Genomic DNA, 20,440 nt, shown 5'->3' on the forward strand with positions numbered 1-20,440 from the left:
CCCGCTCTGGTATAACACAGCTCTCAATTGCACAGTTCAGTCGCTACGCTCAATTCAACATACTGTTTACACCTTGTTCTCAACGGATGTGACAAAGGGGGCATGTCGGGGGTGTGTCTAGGTGTCTAGTTACAACGTAAACAAACCGTGGAAATAAACCAAAACCACATTCTTTAAAGCTAATGTGGTCTCAGCTTTAAAGAAATATAGGCCTAATTATAACAAAGAAATGGGCACCAAGCCAGAATCAATGCACTTTTTAGCAAATTAAAAATAATGCTCGTTTACTATTAAACAAATGAAAAATAATAAAATATTAAACAAAATGGTTACTTTTCTCACTCACATGAACTTTAATTATAGACAGTTAATCTGTCTCTCCAAACACACAGCCAATTACCTTTTGGTGACATTTTCAATTATTTTTTTTAATTAATTATTTTTTAATCACTGCAGACACAGAGGGGAAAAGTAGCTATCAGCCTATATGCATGTAAATGGAAGATCCAAAATTGTGGAAGGCCATGCACTGACCTCCATTAATTAACAAGTAGTAGCCATGGCCATGAACCATGTTAAAAACCATGTTAACCAGGGAAATGAGATACTGTAAAGCTATTTAATTTCGCTAGTACTTCATTTCGCTAATTGCCAATGACCACCATTTTTGTGGGTATTTAATTTCGCTAATCCAGCAATTTATGTGTACAATTCAATGTAAAACTGTTCAATTTGCGGGTATTTAATTTCGCAAATTAAGGCTTCTAGCGAAATTAAATCCCTAGCGAAATTAAGTGGTTTTACAGTAGATTCCCTGTTAACCCTTAATGTACGATTTCCGTCAAATTTTAATTTTGTTATTCTTTATTCAAAATGTTGAAATAACATTATAATAACTACCGGGAATGGTTGCTGTCCATTTTAAGTTGAAATAACAAAGTGAAAGAAACCCCACTAGTTATTTTGGCCATGCAGTTCTATGGGAGGATATCATAATTTTTAAATTATGATAAGTCGAACTTTGCTGTGTTGACCTACAAATACAACAAATTTGGCTGATTCCATTTAGGTGCAAGTTGGGACATGTGTAAACATACCTACAAATATGCAAAAAAAAATCAGGTTTGAAAAAAATTAACCAATTTCATATTATTAGATCGTACTTGGCTTTAAAACATAGACAGTTCTGAGTTCTTTACTGTCTATGCTTCTACCACATGTGCTTCTACTGTCTGTCTACGTGCTGTCATCCATATGAATCCATGGTGATGGTGCTGTGCTTTTAAAGTTCCACATTTTGTTGACATGGCCTCGACCTCATGATGCGGTCATTCATGGTGCCGGAGGATAAAATACCAAAACAGCTGCTGTACAAATCCACACTAACAATTTAATTGGCATACATGTCGTTCACCAGTTTACATGGTTCTGTACATAGGCCTACACAAAAACAAGAAGTTCGGATATAAAATAATACATGCTGTTGTACTTTTGGTTTCGTGACCTATGCATGTCCGTCCTTCAGGGATCTGATATAACTATTGATTTATGTACAAGCGAGGGAATTTCCAGGTATTGCGTTGTTTGCCGATGTCAAGTCATCAATGAAGCACCTTTAATATCGCGAGACAAGGACAGAGACATCAATATAATAAAATCGGAACTGTTTACGCTGCGCTGGCAAGATTCTCGTACTCACGTTCTCTCGTGTTCTATATTTTTGGATATAACATTAAAATAAAATGGAGAACGGGAATGCTAGGGATCACAAAAGCTGTACATCATTTCGTATGCCAGACATCATAAGGAAGAAACGAGATGGACACGAACTAACAACGGATGAAATACACTGGTTTATTGATGGGGTAGTGAACAAACATGGCGCTTGTGAGGATGCACAATTAGGTAAGGCAACGTAAAATTAAGGTTTGGTTATTGTCTGGAGGATTTTCGGCAATTAAAGTATCTTGACAAAGATGATTCTTATCATTTCCCTAATAATAATGTAATAAAATTAAAAAAGCACAAAGAAGTGGATTTTGAAAGTCTCATGATTTCAGTATGGGGGATTTGATGAATTGAAGAAAAAACGTCTCCAATGAATTATTCTAATGTTTGACTTTAATGTATAGAAGGGTTTCGAAATCTATTTCTGTTGTTTTGTATTTCCCATCACAGATCCTGGAACTGTACGTGTTCCCACATATATTATAGTCCTACAGGCACATTCTCCGATAAAGTATTCAAAATGCCAAATATGTGTCGCCCATAGTGTCAAGTCGTATTCAGGCTTGTTTCTTTAGAAAGAAATAACTTTTATTAATATAACTTATACTAAATAGGAGTTGCTTTTTAATATGTGTGAGGCTAGAGGTTATAACATGCCTAGAAAGTATAAAACAATAAAGCTGATTATGCATGTCCATTGTTTTCCTCCATGTCGCCAGCCAAGGTGTGTTCAGTATAACGTGTCCTTGCTCTCTAAACATGCGCGCACATAATGGATTATAGGTACTTTTCATTAGCTGGTATCATGCCCTAATTATAAAGTATAAATCATCACAACACAGATTATTATTTTTTTCCTACAGGTCTTTCAGATTATGTCGCCAATATTGTTCACAGATACGTTACCATATTTCTAATGGATAACAATCTGTGAAAATAATTGGCTAGATGAATGTTCTCATATGTAATGGATCAAGCAGGCTCCATAGTTATATTATATATATGGAACAAAACACAATGGTTTCAAAGTTAAAAAATCAGGTCTATTAATGGCAAAAGTCCTGACGTTACGTTCATGCCTTCACAGATACGTTACCTAAATTCTACTCTCCTCGGAAAAACGCTGTGATAAATGAAGCCAAATACCATACCAGACTTTAGTACATTGGGTGATGACTGATCAAGTATGGGTATTAAGTCGGTCAGTTTTTACACTTGCACGATTAAGACAAAGATAGAAAAGGGTTTCACAGATACGTTACCACTGATACGTTACCCCCAATACGTACAAGTAATATTGCTCAAAAATGAAATATTGTTGAAAAATCACTCATGCATTGTTTTGTGTTCTTAAACTATTAAAGTTTACGATTCTGAATGAATTTTATGAATTCTTTGTGGTTGGCATTTTGTCATTCCTGAGACCAAACTTGGACGCTTTAACGGAGAATGGGCCTACAATACGAAACAAAAGAATAAAGTTTGTTTTCGAAATACCTATTTCAAATCCGCATAATTACCCTCGTAAGAAATTTAAGCAAAGTCTAACATAAAAATGTGGGTTTTTTTTGTTTACAATATATAATATGAGAGAAATTATTAGTCAATTGAAATAAACATCGTAAACACTTATTCTTTCTTTTGACTATGTTTTATAGTGTTTCAAAATCTATATTTTGTTTTATATTGTATTTATGAGGGAAATTATGATCTGTAATAAACATCTAGTAAAAACTGATTCCTTTGTTTGACTTTGTTTTATGAGGCTTTAAAACACCATTACATTTGTTTCGTATTGTATATGAGGGAAATTATGAGGATTTGATATTTAAACCTCTAAACAAAGCGTATTTTGTATGTTTTTCATGATCTATTTCTTTTGTTTTATATTATATTGTGAGGAAAATTGAATTGAAAGAAGCATCTCGAAAAAGTGGATTTATATGATTTCCTTCCTAATTAAAAACACGATATAAGCCTCATATTAAAAAATCCAACATAAAAATATGATATAATTGTATGAGGGAAATTATGAGGAATTAAAATAAACGTACTAAAAAACCTATTCTTGTGTTTCACACAGTTTCTGAGCTTTGTTTTATGAAGATTTCAAAATATATTTCCTTTCTTCTATATTGTGAGGGTTTGTTTGAAATAGTCATCTCGAAAAAGTGGGTTTTATGTTAACTTTGTTTTGTGAGGGTTTTAAAATCTACTATTTTGTTTATTATGATAAAAATTATTAGGATTTGGAATGTTTCAATAAACTTCTTTTTATGTTTCACTTTGTTTTATAAGGGTGTCGAAAGCGAGTTCTTTTATTGTATTATGTGTTAAACTTAGTGTAGTTTACGTCTTCTATTGGTCCAAAATATTTATTATAATTCATAGTTTTAGTATGATGTATGAGAGTTTCTTTTGAAAAGGTGTTCGTGTTTGTTTGTTTTGTTTTTGCCCCTAAATCGTGCCATATCTAATTTAGTTTCTTATACTTATAGGCGCTCTTTTGATGGCAATATACCAGAATGGGATGACTCCCCACGAGACGGAGATATTGACATCAGCAATGACAAAGAGTGGTGACATTCTTGATTGGCCTGATTCATGGAGAGGGAAACTTGTAGATAAACATTCTACAGGAGGAGTTGGGGATAAAATCAGTCTGGTTTTGGCTCCTGCTCTCGCAGCTTGTGGAATGAAGGTGTGTGTGTGTGTTTTTTTTTGGTTTTTTTGGTTTTTTTGGCTTGATAATTTTAAATACCGATTAATTTTGTCCATTGACGATCTATGATTATTCCACACACAAATAATTACTAGCATTCCAAGTACGTCAATTCAAAATTATGAAACATGATCTTCATCCATGCATGGCGTTGTCTTTTCGCGTCTGGCCCCAAGGGGCCAGATGCATTTAGTGTCGGGATTAAATCCCCAGGGAGTTCCAGTGACACATTCTAGAAGTTATCTGTTATAACTCAGCTGAAGATGTGATCATTGATACTGACGGAGACAGAGATGGGATTTGACCAACCAGCCTTTTATGACTCTTTAGGGTAAGGCGGCTTATGGTGTCATAAATTTAGTAGGAAGAATTGTGGCCATAATAGGTTCATAGGTCAACGCTAGAAAGTACAATATAATAAATCAGAATATTTATACATACAGCTTCAAAATTACATGAACATAGTCGTGTGTTGCCATAATATTAATGTATTACATTATATTGCTGTAATTTTTGTAATAATGTTCCTCCAAACTTAATGATATCCCGGGAATGATATGAAATAGTATAATTTGAAACTATTTTTTGTTCTCTAAAATCCAACGCTAATTATATTACACAAATTGTGAAGCACGCTGGTAAAGTAATGCACTTCATTTCACAAAGTGATCATTGACATACTGAGACAGAGAAAGCAGAGATGGGTTTTGACCAGCCTAGATTTAATTAATTAATAATTAATTAATTAAGATTTAATTAATGAATAATTAATTAATTAATTAATTAATTAATTAATTAATTAATTTTGTGACAGGGATTGGTTAAATATATTAACCCTTAATAAATGGAGACAGAAAGAGTTTTATAAATAAATAAATAGATTTAATTAATTAATTAATTAATAATTAATAAATTAATTAATTCCATCCGAGGTCAAAGGTCATCAATCAGAAGTCATCCTGGGTCAAAGGTTATATGGAGGTAAACGGGGTGAAACAGTACCACTCTCATGCCGCAACTAGGATTATACCATTTTGTGCCAGGGTTGCATTATAATATTAACCTTTTTAAAGAAGAAAGAGTAGTCAGTTAAATAAATAATTAATTAATCAATGTCATCAACAGAGGTCATTCAGGGTCAGGTTATATGGGGTCAACGAGATGAAACAGTGTCGCTATCATTGTGCTGCTACTTGAGTACATATGTGTACATCCATATCAAAACGATGCACTTGTCGGCTGCTACATGTGTCTCATTTCAAATAATAGGTAGGAATAAATACCAGACTCAACTCAAGTGGAGGTCACTTCAAATCATCCCACGTTACAAGGTTTACGAATACAGAGAACATTCCTTAACCATGTGACTTTGGGATTATTTGAAGTGACCTTCACTTGAGATGAGTCTGGTATTTATTCCTAGCTATTATTTGAAATGAGACACATGTAGCAGCCGACAAGTGCATCGTTTTGATATGGATGTACACATATGTCCAATACCATCAACAATAAAAAGTAATAATTCTCAAAAAAAATATTTAAATACCACCAACTATATTCATTTTTATATTTATGTCGATTAATAAAAAGTCATGAGAATATACTAGTACTTGGATCCTGATTCGTCAAGTCTGTTTCCATGACCACAACGCATCCAATCTTTTCTCTGGACCAGACGCATCCCTTTTTAAAGGGATTTTTATTTAAAGACAGTTCGTGTTTTTTTGTTTTTGTTTTGTTTTTGTTTTTTTCATTCTTTTACTTTGTTCTTTTTTCGAGTTTGTTTGTTTTATCCAGTTTCTTTCACGTTCAATTTTTTCATTCGGCCCCTCGTGTTCAGATGGAATTAAAACCCGAGGAGTGTAAGGGAAGGGGTATGAACGTTTGGACAGTATTTATTGTGGGACATTAGAGCACATCAGACATATCGAATTGCATTCTGAATACGAAGAATGTCATTCTGATATCAAATAATTTTTGAAATTCGCAATGTAATACACATTTTATGGCAAATCATTAAAAATTGATATTTTTGATATTTAACAGTACTCGAAGTAAACTTTATAAAGCTGAAGACAGAAGATTTCTACCTAGAGTGTATGTAGGTGGGAGGAAAAGGCGACGATCAATTGAAAATTTTGACCTTTCGTATTGAAGATATGGATTTTTCCCAAAACACCAAAAAAATTAGGTCTTTTGGGAAAAAATCCATATCTTCAATATGAAAGGTCAAAATTTTCAATTGATCGTCGGCTTTTCCTCCCAGCTACATACACTTTAAGAATATATCATTAGATTTATACAATTTACGTACTTCGAGGATTGTTATATATCAAGAATTTGAAAAATATCAAATTTTTATAATTTGTCATAAAATTTGTATTATATGATTTTCAAAAATGAAAATTATTTGATATTAGAAAGACATGCTTCGTATTCAAAATGCAATTCGATACGTCTGAGGTGCTCTCATGTTCCATAAAAAATACTGTCGAAACGCTCAAAACGCTCCACTACGAACTTACACACTATACCGCTGTATCTAAATACTCGACAGCTTTGTAAGGTCAAACTTTTCACTGTGAGGTTACCACACTTGCGCGGAAGCTGTTTTGTGTGACCTTTATGCTAATTCAGTGACCCGTGTTCACTCACGCTGCACTGCACTTCCCGCCGTGAATCAAATCATCCTCCAGACACGCTCTATAAGATATGCTAATACATGGAGTACAAAGAATTACTTTGATCAATACCAGTTAAACAGGTGATTGGTATTGTACTCCATGCATTTGCATGTCTTCTGTAGCGTGTCTGGAGGAGAAAAAAAAATAAAAACATGTTTCTCGTCCCGGTTTTAAAAAAAGGAGGAAGAGGGGCTTTGAGGCCCTTTTTATTTTATTGTTCTGGTAGGCACGCCCCGCTAGTGATCACAGAACCATCCAGAAGTGTTTCTTGCATATTAGCAAGGCTATAGAAAACATCTCAACTTCCAAGACACCTTTCTTCAAAAGATTTGTCTGAATTTAAAAAATAAAAATAAATTTGAAGCGGCCTGAAAAAAAAGGAAGCGGGAGGGGACGAGAAACATGTTTATTTTTATTTGGGCCTTATGATCTTCCGTGCACCATATACACGTAGAAACGGGAAAATCCGAAATATTACTCAAATTTGGTCCAACTTTGGCGTAAATGTAACACAAAACTAAAAAATGTAACACGTTAAAATTTGCACAGTGTTATACTGTGTAGTTTTCCGATGATGGAAAAATCAAAGTATTCATCGGAAAAATCCAGGAAATTGTGAATTTTGCGATGAAATTTATACCACAAAATGTTCCAGAATTGTCAACTTGCCTAAAACTTCCGATGATCAAAAAGATGTGCGCTGAAAAATGTCATTATTTTCCTTATTTCTTCATCGATTTTCAAGGTTTAAAACACTATGTGTACATTGTCATTTTGTCTAAATGCGAGTAGAAAGTTGTCATATTCAAAACATCATTCAACCCACAAAGACCTTTCTAAAATCCCCGTACCGAACACACGAAGATTAAAAGTTCGGCTGGTCATTCGGCAAACATCGGCAGGATCTCGCTGAGTCGACGGTGATTGGTCCAGCAACTGGAGCATGCGCGAGTAATTTAACAAGCATTTGGATACAGTAATATTTGTAGTGCGCTCATTCCAGATCCCTTAATACATTGTAATTTAAGGTTTAGTGATATCTTGAAGGCCTTTGACACAATCGATCAATCGGCTGCTATACAATTTTTAATGAGATCAGCAATCTATATCGAATGACTTCAACATATTTTTTGTATTTGCTTCTATTTTAATGACGAGGTATGATCTAATTGTTTTCTTAAAGGTTCCAATGATTTCAGGAAGAGGACTTGGTCACACCGGAGGAACTCTCGACAAACTTGAATCTATACTGGGGTACAATGTGCTATTCAAACACCAAGAAATAATTCAAATCTTGGAAAAAGTGGGCTGTTGCATTGTGGGACAATCTTCCAACCTTGTCCCAGCAGATAAGAAATTATACGCGACACGTGATGTCACATCGACTGTTGAAAGTTTGCCACTGATTGCAGGTAGGCCTATATAAATTCATTCAACTTAAAATTTAAAATTAATTTAAGGTGGTACTGCACCCCCTGATAAAATTTGTGACTAATGTTGCATTTTTCTCAAAACATAACTATAACACACTGGTAACAAAAGTTATGTATATTATAGGGGCAATTACTTAACTGAAATTTCAGTGATTTAAAACAAGTGGTTCATATTATATGTTAAGAAATGAGGTACATTCTAGTGGCACCTCTTTTCTTATCATAAACAACGTACCGCTTGTCTTGAGTCACTGAAATTCCAGTGTATAGTAACTAGATCATGGTAACTTTTGTTACCAGTGTGTTGTAATTTTTTAGAAAAATGCAATAATATAGTCACAAATTTATCAAGGGGTGTAGTACCACCTTAAACTTGACAATTTCGAATTTTAGAATTTCGCCATTGACGCGCGCTGTAAGTATGACGTCAAATTGATGTAGTCACATGCAGCTATATGATATCAAATAACGTTTAATGATAATGATATATGCCCACTTTTGAGAACAAAAAAGTTGGCATATTGTACTTCTTTTAACAAATATAAGGCGTGATGCACTGAGAATAAATTTGTATTCTTCTGAATATTAAATTTCTTGTGGAATAGCTTGTATGCCCTATAACTACATGTGTAGATCATGTCTGTAAGTTTTGTTAATTGTGTTTTGTGTATGAGTGCATTATGTGCTTGTTTTTGCTTATTTCAAAACTACTGTACCTTTCAATTTTATTTTACAGCATCAATTATATCTAAAAAGGCTGCTGAAAGTGTAGACGCGCTAGTACTGGATGTGAAATTTGGAAAAGCTGCTTTCATGAAGACTGAATGCGAAGGGCGGAAATTAGCGAAAGCACTGGTAATGTTAATATCTATTTACAAATCATATTAATCGCTATAGAGGCACAGGCGTAGCAAGAGCATCAGGGGCCCATGGACATGGAGCAGTGCGGGCCCTTTCAACACCTCAATCATCAGCCTTTATCCTTTAACGCTCAGTTTGCTCGGGGTCGCTAAACCATCGGGCCCCTGGACTTCATCCACCCTGTCACCCCGGCCTGTCACCCCGCTTGCTACACCCCTGGCTAGAGGTTTCCATTGCACGAAAGAACAGGGGAAACAAATTGAAAAGAAACAACTACAACAATTAGAACAGTTAGTCTGAAGAAATCTAGTATTATTATAGCATTACTAATATGACGCATTTTTTGTGAATATTTATTCAACGATCACTAAAGTGACTAAACCAACATATGGCATAGCTATAGGGGTTTTCCGAGAGAAGGAGGGGAATGATATTCAGGAGGATGGGGCAAGATTTGAAGACGAACGACGGTACCAAATTCAGAGAAGATAGTATTGGGCTAGACAGACAATTTACCCAGCAAACACAAAATGTTATTAAAACCTTTATTCAAAACGTTTTAAGGGAAGGGGTATGAACGTTTGGACAGTATTTATTGTGGGACATTAGAGCACATCAGACATATCGAATTGCATTCTGAATACGAAGAAAGTCCTTCTGATATCAAATAATTTTGATTTTTGAAATTCGCAATGTAATACACATTTTATGGCAAATCATTAAAATTGATATTTTGATATTTAACAGTACTTGAAGTAAACTTTATAAATCTGATGATTTATACTTAAAGTGTATGTAGGTGGGATGAAAAGCCGACGATCAATTGAAAATTTTGACCTTTCGTATTGAAGATATGGATTTTTTCCCAAAACACCAAAAACAAATAGGTCTTTTTGGGAAAAAAATCTATATCTTCACTATAAAAGGTCAAAATTTTCAATTGATCGTCGGCTTTTCCTCCCAGCTACATACACTTTAAGAATATATCATTAGATTTATAAAATTTATTTCGAGGACTGTTATATATCAAAAATTTGAAAAATATCAAATTTTAATAATTTGTCATAAAATTTGTATTATATCGTGAATTTCAAAAATGAAAATTATTTGATATCAGAAAGACATGCTTCGTATTCAGAATGCAATTCGATACGTCTGAGGTGCTCTCATGTCCCACAAAAAATACTGTCGAAACGCCATAAACGCTCATTCTAGATCCCTTAATAACATTTAAATGTTGGGGTTATATAATGATCATGAATATTCGTTTTTAAAACGTCATTGTAAAATAAGATATTTTGGATAAACATTTTTGCAAAATTGAGTGAATATAGATCCATCAGGTTTGTAACATCAAGTCAATTTAATAGTAATTTTGCTTGACAAAACCAGTAAGTTTTTACTTACTAATATTTCGTCCATCTCGTCAGATCTGATGAAGTCCTCCGACGAGATGGACGAAATATAAATAACATAGGCGTTGGATGGGAGGATAAATCCCCAATATTTTGCCAGGGAATCACCCCCCTTTCCAATGTTGACGCCTGTATGTGGGTTTCTGACCAAATTAACCTCATATTTCGCCATTTTAGCCCCCAACGCCCCTTTTTCGCGCAACGCGCGAATTTATTCCACTTGCACAATATTCCATCAGTTTAGCTTCAAAATGGCAAACAAATGCCGCATTTGTACCATAAACTTATCCCCCCATGGCAAAAAGACTGAAATCTACGCCACTGGTAAGTAAAAACTTACTGGTTTTGTCAAGCAAAATTACTAATTGATTTTTGCAAAATGTTTCGTCAACAGTTAAATAACATTTTGTTAGAATGTTTTACATCACGTTTTCCTTTTCAAAAATGTTTTATGAATGTCATTAAAACGTTTTTTATACCCTTTTTTGTACAATTTGACATTTAACCATTTTCTGTAAAACGTTTTGTGTTTGCTGGGGTGTATAGAGTATTGTCGGGGTATTGTAGAGGGAGGGGTTTCATTCGATTCCATAATCTGACCAAAATAAGAAACAACGCAGTTCATTTTGTATTTATAACATTGTCACTTGATTTCACCACAGGTAAATGCTAGTGAGGGCCAAGGGGTCAAGACTATTGCATTACTCACAGATATGGAAAGTCCAGTTGGTAACACAATTGGTAATGCTTTGGAAGTAGCCGAGGCTTTGCAATGTCTGCAAGGAAGTGGTCCTGATGATCTTATGGAACTTGTATGTCAATTAGGTAAGTGTACATGTGGATTATGTATCCACATTGTGGATACATAAACCAAGACATGTGTAACGATAATATCATTACAGGTTTCATACATTTTTGTGGCAAATGAAAATATAGCTTAAGGTTATTAATTATTTTAAACTGTTGTGATTTGGTAGTTCACAGCATCTTACGAATGGTAGTGAGCTTTGGCAAAAACTGCATTGCTCAATTCATAGCGAGCGTGTAGAAGAATTAAAATATCACAGATATACTTTTGTAGGTGCTGTGGTTCTTGAGTTACGTTGTAAAGAGGGCTGAAACAACAACACTTTTGTAAAACGTACATAACTAATTAACAGCAATAAATTAAGCAAGTTTGCAAAGTACAGGATTTGTAGAATGAACTTTTGCAAAACGTCAAGGTGTTAATTTTCAATAATATATTGACCTAGATAATGAAAATCGATTTTTAAGTTGCTTCGACCAACAATACCTCGTCTACCCTTAATATTATATTTTACGCGGAATATATGTCAACTTCACCTTATTTAGCTATCACACCATTAATATAATAATTATAACACAATAATTATAACACAATTAAACTACGAAGGGTTTTTTATCCGTCATTAAAAACGCATGCTTTACGCCCAAACGACCTAAGCTAAGCGTAGATCCATCCTTTGCGCTCATTTTGGTGATCAAAATTTTACCCCAGCACCTTACCCGGGGGTAGGACCCGCCATTAAAGATGACCATAGAATTCTGATGAATTCTGTGCGCAATTTGATAATCTGTTTCAGGAGGTTGGTTGTATGCAACAATGTACCCTTAATAATATTACTTGCCTCTTTACAGGTGGACATCTCTTAACCCTGACGCATAATGCCCTCTCTGAAGACGACGGCGTCAATGACATCCACAATTCTCTGTGTGATGGAACTGCGCTCAAATGTTTTGAGAAGATGCTGGTGACTCAAGGTGTAGCTGCTGATCTTGCTGAAAAACTATGTGCTAAAGAGATGCAGGATATTGACGATGTGTGGAAACAATTGAAGAGAGCAAAACACTCGACAGATATTAAAATACCGAGGGACGGTAAGTGTGAAGATTTCCCGCCATTTTTCTCTTTTTGTATTAAAAACGTAATGCGTGGTCGTTTTAAATATTCAAAATTATCCCTTATGTCGGTCCTATTTCTACAGTATTTAAACAAGTTTTACCCATATTTTACACAATAACGGGTTATAAATTGGCTTTAAGAAGGATACAAAAAAAGCAAGTGAGTTTAGTATAAGAACATCCAATTGAATTGAATGAAAACAATTTAATATAAGAAATTACAAACACAAGTACAATTAAGAGATATTATGTTTTAGATTTTTGAAAATAATTCCTTATTTATAAAATCAAAGTCAACTATAAATGTTCGTGAGACTTGAAAATTAACTGTTTTTTTCGCTAACGATCATTCGTACACATTTAGTCAATGTTAAGTCAATAGACATGAGAGAAATGGACTAATGTTTCTTCATAGGTTATTAAGTAAGGACGTGATAAGAGTTTGAAAGAGCAATCAGTGGGTGGAATTTATAGATGGTTGTACCAGGGACCTCCGATTGCAGTTGAAAGTGTTTGCATTGACTGTCTACATGGTCTATACATAAAGGGTGGAAGAAGGATCTAGGGCTTAGTTTGAAAATATGAGATCTGTACTTTAATTAGCATTGGGTTAGATTTCCCAGCCCGGCGGGTATGATGAGGTCTGATGGTCAGACGCAACTTAGCAAGTTGAAATAAATGTAAGTTCCAATATTTGAATTAATTCAAAACTTTGTCATCGGGTTAGATCTTATACCTCCTTTTTGTTTTTGACAATGTGGTTATTTATAACTTGGTTATTAGCGGTAGTCGCAAAAAAAGTTCATTTTTTTACTGATTGTGATGACAATGACGTGAAATTATATTCCAAATTATTTAAATTACTATACTGATACATAATTCTCGTTGTACTTTGGACAGGTTTCATAGAATCAATAGATGCCTACGAATTAGCCGTTGTCTCACAGAAGCTAGGGGCTGGTAGAGCCAAAGCCACTGACAATATCGATCATGCTGTTGGTATTAGACTATTCGTTGGTCAGGGATCAAAGGTCAAGGAAGGTAAGGATTGACCTCAAAACACCAGTACGGAAACTTAAAGTTTAAAGATATAACCCCGGGGACATGTATCGGGCATATTTTGCAATGTCTTTAAACTCCCCAATTGTCTTAGCAACACAACGCATCATTTCGACATTTTCTGGTGCAAAATATTATTTGGAAAAGAGCACAATGTCTAGTCTTATATTAATGATAATGTCCATGTGATGTTCATGGGGAAGAAAACTAGAATTCTCTCTCTGTGTCAGGTGGCGCTGTGTAGCACTGCTGTGGTTTTCACAAGAGTACGCCATCTCACTCGATCTGATGCCAAGTGTGTTGCACCTTGCATTCCTCCTTGGTTAGAAATCAACTTCACGTCATTAGTCCAAGATGTTGGTGGACGTCCTCTTCCTCGTCTGCCTTCCATAGCCCCTTGCAAAATCTGTTTTTCTACACCTCCATGTTTCATGACAATATGGCCAAAGTACTTTCTCTCCATTATGCCGCTTCTGATGGTTAAACTTGTACCAATCTTGCCGAGGATCCAGGGATTTGTTCTCCTGTCTTTCCATGTCACTTGTAGAAGCCTCCTGTAACACCACATCTCAAAAGCATCTACTCTTTTAACTAGAATTTAAAAACAAAAAAAAAACTGTGCACAATAAGAATTCTAACACTTGAAAAGAACCAATAATTTTTAACGAAACAATAATGTTTTCAATATATCCTGTAAATTTTGACATCTCTTTGAATATCTTGTGATCTAACCAAGCAAAGTTACACACACACGAGTAGAAGAAGGTTGGATTTTAAAACTGACAAACTGACCTATACAAAAGCGAAACGATGCCATCAGCATGAACATATGGATATGACACATTTTCGTCAGTCAATCTTTATTGATTCAGTAGGTTTGTGTGTCAAGTTTTCTTGTCCTTTTCACAGCGTTTATGTTTTCATTGGTTTTAGTTTTCTTTTAGTAGGCCTACTTTCGTTTCCTTCAGTAAGAAGAAGTGAAACAAAAAGCTACTGCTGCAGTAAATATTGACTGATGAAAATGTGTTAGTCTTGTCCCAGTTGCCATAATTGGTAGTACGCGCAACCAATCAATTACTGGCATTATGCGTGACATATATGGTATTAAGTATAGTTTTTCACCGTATTTTCAATTTCAGGAGAGACTTGGATTCGTGTGTATCACAACGAAGCAGCTCTACCGATTGAAACAGTCGAAACAATCCAGAAAGCTGTAACAGTAGTAGATACAGAGGTGCTGAAATCTTCACGTATAATTGATGTTATCAAACCTGATCATGCTGATTGAACACATACACACTTATGATCTATCTGATTCTACGGCTATTTCATTTCAACAATATTAAAGCTATTGCTGTTGATAACTCTGATATATGGTTAGCCTCGATATTTCTGTTAAACATGAAAATGTTGACCATGATGTTTTAGTTTGCATGTTTCGAATATAATTCGATTTCTGTACCATAGGTACGTTAAACCCACCAAATATATTTTGTACAAAAGAACTGATTTAACTGAATATGCATGTCTTTACCTACAGAACTTACCCGCTTATGAAAGAAATGTTATTCAGTAGTTTCAGAACTTTTTAATGTGTGTGCTTTTGCAAACTTACTCAGAGAACTATTTTTGTATAGTGTACTAATTATGTTCTTGTTCAGTTTGTTCGCCACGAATGATGAATATGATCTATTGTAGCTATAGACCGTACTACGTTTTATATTTGCCCTGTATTTATTTATTTATTTATTTATTTATTTATTTATTTATTTATTTATTTATTTATTTATTTATTTATTTATTGTTATTTCTTACTTTTTATTTCTTTTTTTATTTAGTTATGTACTTATCAGTGTTTATATTTTTCATTTATTTGCTAAATATATTTATGTACTTGTTGTTTATGTGTGCATTGGCATATATTTTGTTTGAGTGTTATGCATGTATTTACAATAAGTCAGATATCTAGTCGGTGGTTGAGGGCACTGAAAAAATACCTTTAGTGACAGTAATTTGAAGAGCAGATCCCCGTCCATGTTTCCAATACCGTACTTCCACTACTTGCAGTGTCTTTGATTGTTTTGTTTTTGTTCATGTTGTTTGTTTGTTTTTAATGGTGCTATATACTGCTATTGTTATGCGGTTTAATTCTAAGGCATGCTATATAATTATTCGGAACTACTACAGTAAACTGTGCTTCATTAAAGTAAGACATGCTCATTTTGCTCTGAGCTTATCTTGTTTGCTACTGAGTTCTATTTGAACTTGCCTTCAGTTTTTGACTTGAATTTGTTTTTAAATTACAGCATGTAGTTTTCGTTGTTTGCTTTTATATTTTGTTGTCTGTCCCTGAAGAAGAGCAGTTTATCTGCTCGAAACGTCGGTTGTTTTTTGTCTGTTTAGTGTTTGACTGCTATGTACACAGTGATTTTCATCACTTCCAGTGTACTGTTTTCCTGACACTTTTGTGGGCTCTGGAATTGGCAATTTTGGCCATCGAACTTTGCTTGTTTTGTGCCTACTCTGGATGTTTGGTTTAGCGTGTCTGTTTATATGCACAGTGATTTTCATCACTTGTTCTAGTGCAGTTTTGTATTACCATTGATCCTTGTTGTTTTTGCAGGTTTAGCACTTTTGTGAGCCTTGGAATTGGTAATTTTTGGCTATCGAACTTTGCTTACTTCCTATGCCTACATTTGCTGGTTTTGCCCCCCCCTGCATATTGTCTAGTCTGTATTTTACTTGTTTCCCCACATCAAGTTGGTGTACCTTGCTCGTTTTCCATTTTGTAGTTTATATTCAAGGTATCCTCTTGTATCATTTATTGATCCTTGATGTGTTTTGTGTCCTCGTCCGTTGGATTCACCATTACCCACTTGTTTTTAAAACGTTTTAAATAAGTTATATTTTGGCTTTTGGTTTATGTAAAACGTTTTAATAACATTAAAATGTCGGGTTATATAAAGGTCATGAAAACGTTTTAAAACGTTTTGTATGAAAAACACACTACAACAATATTTCTAAAATGTTTTCAAAAATGTTATTGTAAACTATTTTTGCAAACATTTTTGCCAAATATTTTGTCAACACTTAAATAACATTATGTTAAAATATTTGCCCCAGCAAACACTGAAATGTTCTTAAAATGTTTTCTTCAAAACGTTTTAATAACATTTAAATGTCGGGTTATAAAAGGTCATAAAAACGTATTTAAAACGTTATTGCAAATATTTTGGGCAAACATTTTTCGCAAAATATTTTTTTTTTTTTAAAATAACATTCTGTTTAGAATGTTTTGTATCAGGTTTTCAAAAATGTTTTTGGAATGTTATTAAAACGTTTTTATACCCTTTATATAACCTGACATTTAAAAGTTTTCTGTAAAACATTTTGTGTTTGCTGGGCAGTAGATTATCAAAAAATGTTATGAAAACGTTTTATACCCTTAATATACCCTTTATATAACCCGACATTTAAACATTTTCTGACAACATTTTATAACCTTTTGCGAATGATGTCGAAAACGTTTTGTGTTTGCTGGGTAGGGCTCAAACTCATGGGCACCAATCATACACAAACCCTCTGATCTCAGAAGTCCTGAGACTGGCCTACCAGTCTACACTAGTGTTAACTAATGTAGACAGTATTATTTAAGTGCATGTACATGTATACCCGAACATGGAAAGTATTCAAGTGTAATAACCAATATAGTCAATGACACAGTTAAATACAAAGGCGTACCAAAACATGGAAAGTCTACAGTAGGCCTAGCATTATCCAATGTAGTCAGTATTACACAGGTAAATACCAAGGCGTACCAAAACCCCCTCAAGGGGGCACTTCAATATGAAATGGATATAGGTGTAGGGCTGGCACTTTCGCACTAAGGGGCATTCGGTGAGAGCAAAATGTAAAAAATATGGGGTCATTGGGTGAGAACATGACCTTTTTTTAAATGGAATATTTGGGTGAGAGCCGAAAAAGCGCCACAGAAACCTCGAAAATCGAATTTCTAGTTCTAAATGGCTTCAAATTTCTTTGTTTTTTTCTAAATAAGCTACAAAATCAGTGATAAATGAAAGTTGCTGTTCAAATTGAACTTGTAAGGGTCTTTGGGTGACAGATCAAATGGAAAAATATGGGCTCTTCGGGTGACAGAGCATGTATTCGTAAAAACATATGGGGTCTTTGGGTGACAGCGATGCTGAAAAGGGGTCTTAACAGCCCTACATACGCGTCACCTCCAAAGTTGAGTGCCCCCCCGGACCAAAACATGGAAAATCTACACTAGCATTAGCAAATGACGTACTAGGACATGAAAAGTCTACACCAGTGTTAACCAATGTAGCCTGTATTACACAGTTAAATACAAAGGCATACCGAAATATGGAATGTCTACACTAGCATTAACCAATGTCAGTCTCTGCTTTGGTAGCTGCCTTGCAGTATAGTATTATATAAATTTGTTTTGGGATTGGAATTTTGGGTGCTGTTTTCAATACCAATTAATGCACTGATGAATAGATATAAGGGGCTTGTATTTCTTATTGTGGTGCAAATCTATGGTTGTTTAAAAGACTGGCGACAGGGTAGGCCTATAGCTCGATGCAATGATAAACTATGATATAACTATGACGTGACAGTACTCGTGGTCCTCTTCAAGTCTTCAACGCCAGTAGGCCGCATAAAAATAATAATTCGTTTCACGTCCTCCTCCCTCCTCACTTTCTGGGATCACTTTTTTTCTTAAAGTTTTTAATACTTTATTCAAATGTTAATGCTGATAAACTGAATCACTTTCAAGTTTTTTTGTGACACAGAGGTCTAACCCTCATAATCTTATGAAATAAACTAAGATCTCGTTCATGGTATTAAGGAAATTTCGCTATTAATATTAATATTTTTTTTCACTTTTCCAAAAATATGGGGACGTGAAACGAATTTTTAATTTTCTGTAGACTAACATGTATAGCATATAGTAGCATATACATGTAGTAGTATTTCTTCTGGCAAGCACTCCGGGCAAGTACTGCCTTTACCATTCAGATATTTATGCGTGGACATCTTATACAACATGTAAGATATCATTTTATTGTATTAAGAAAGTGTATGAGATTAAAAATATTTTGAATTTAAAGGATTTAAACTTTATAATTTCTTTTGAAATGTTTTCTGCCTTCTGCATTAACAGGACTCTGTAAAGCAATATAGACTATTGACATTTCGACGATAAGTGACCTTTTTGCTTTTGTATTTTTTAGCGCAGCACTCAGGCTTTAACGCTTTACAAATCTATTCAGTATTACAAAAATATGATATTTTCTTATGATCATAGTAAACAATTATAAGTATAAGATCAAAGCAATAAAAGATTGAGACCGATGTTATGCGGGCTTTATTACGGGCCTACGTGTAACATGGATAAAGGTAGCTGTCATGTGATATATTTTGTTAAGAATAAATTATTTTGTTTTGAGGAGCAAATATCTTTGTATATAATACTTTCATGGTATTTTTTTGCAAACATGTTATGTTATGTTATGTTTATATGTTATGTTATGTTATGTTATGTTATGTTATGTTATGTTATGTTATGTTATGTTATGTTATGTTATGTTATCATGAATTCATACCACGACAAGACTATAACTTTTGGTTAGCATGATGATAGCTCGTACATGGATTGATCCCAGTATGAATTAAGATCAACACAACTCATGTTTGAGAAGAGAAATCATCACTCTTTTATCTTCAACATGATTAAGATGGCATGTGATCGGTCTGTGATGTGATAAAAAAAGGAAAACAATAAATTACAATGTTGTGTTTTCATAGGTTTCATATTTGGATATTAGAGTGAAAACAGTATCCTATATTTTGCCATGCATGAATGTTATCAGTCGTATGCGATCAAATTTAATATGGAATTCCAAAACTAATGTTTTGCGTTTACACAGTGTCAATAACTAACTTATTAGTTACTGAAAGTAAGTTAACTATTTATTTATTTATATTAATTATGGAATTATAGTTCGAGGACACCACTCATCTTAAGCAAAGTAAGCAAATGGAATTAAAATGTTACTTTCATTGCCAGTATACCGTAGTTAGTGTACGGGATACATTATACGGATTCATTTGAGCGCGGAATCGGGCATTTTGAGCGCAGAAGAGGAAATTTATTTTACGCGGAATTTGTAAAATGTTTGCGGCATTGCGATGTTCCAAACGCAGCACGTGGACCGTACATTTTCACGTACGTTTTTACGTACGTTAATACGGTGTTAAATATTGCTAGTCTCGGTTCCAAACTGGATTGTGCTCATTCGTCATGAAGGAGAACAAGTCGGCCGGAATAAAGACTGTAAATCTGATCTAATCTAATCTAGGTCGATAGAGGGTATAGTGATTGAAAAATTAACAGTAAGTGGAGGCTACTGAGTCTAAAAAAGAGGTATCAAAATGCGCAGGAGAAAGCTGCGCTTTATATACATTAAAAAGGTTTTTGCTATGTATTATAATTCCTGATATATCTGACCATCTATAATCGTTTCGATACTTTCTGGGTTGAGTTTATATTATATAGGTATGTAACTATAATGGTTATAAAGTTTA

General features: G+C 34.2%; 1 protein-coding gene across 1 annotated transcript; it reads left to right on the forward strand.

The window, feature by feature from the left end:
* Positions 1-1,200: 1,200 nt before the first annotated feature.
* On the forward strand, positions 1,201-15,562 carry LOC140165715 (thymidine phosphorylase-like). Its single transcript, XM_072189025.1, has 8 exons — positions 1,201-1,905; positions 4,227-4,429; positions 8,318-8,546; positions 9,304-9,422; positions 11,506-11,668; positions 12,503-12,742; positions 13,667-13,807; positions 14,965-15,562. Exons 1-8 carry the CDS (start codon positions 1,743-1,745, stop codon positions 15,111-15,113), a joined length of 1,407 nt encoding a protein of 468 aa, XP_072045126.1. The 5' UTR covers positions 1,201-1,742; the 3' UTR covers positions 15,114-15,562.
* The last annotated feature ends 4,878 nt before the right edge of the window (positions 15,563-20,440 follow it).

Source organism: Amphiura filiformis, chromosome 12 (assembly GCF_039555335.1).
Source record: "Amphiura filiformis chromosome 12, Afil_fr2py, whole genome shotgun sequence".
NCBI classification, from domain to species: Eukaryota; Metazoa; Echinodermata; class Ophiuroidea; order Amphilepidida; family Amphiuridae; genus Amphiura; species Amphiura filiformis.

Coding starts and splice junctions, on each gene's coding strand:
- LOC140165715 (XM_072189025.1), top strand. CDS start 1,743: ATGGAGAACGGGAATGCTAGGGATCACAAAAGCTGTACATCATTTCGT. Junction 1,906..4,226: donor TTGTGAGGATGCACAATTAG/GTAAGGCAACGT, acceptor TTATACTTATAG/GCGCTCTTTTGATGGCAATA. Junction 13,808..14,964: donor GGGATCAAAGGTCAAGGAAG/GTAAGGATTGAC, acceptor TTTCAATTTCAG/GAGAGACTTGGATTCGTGTG.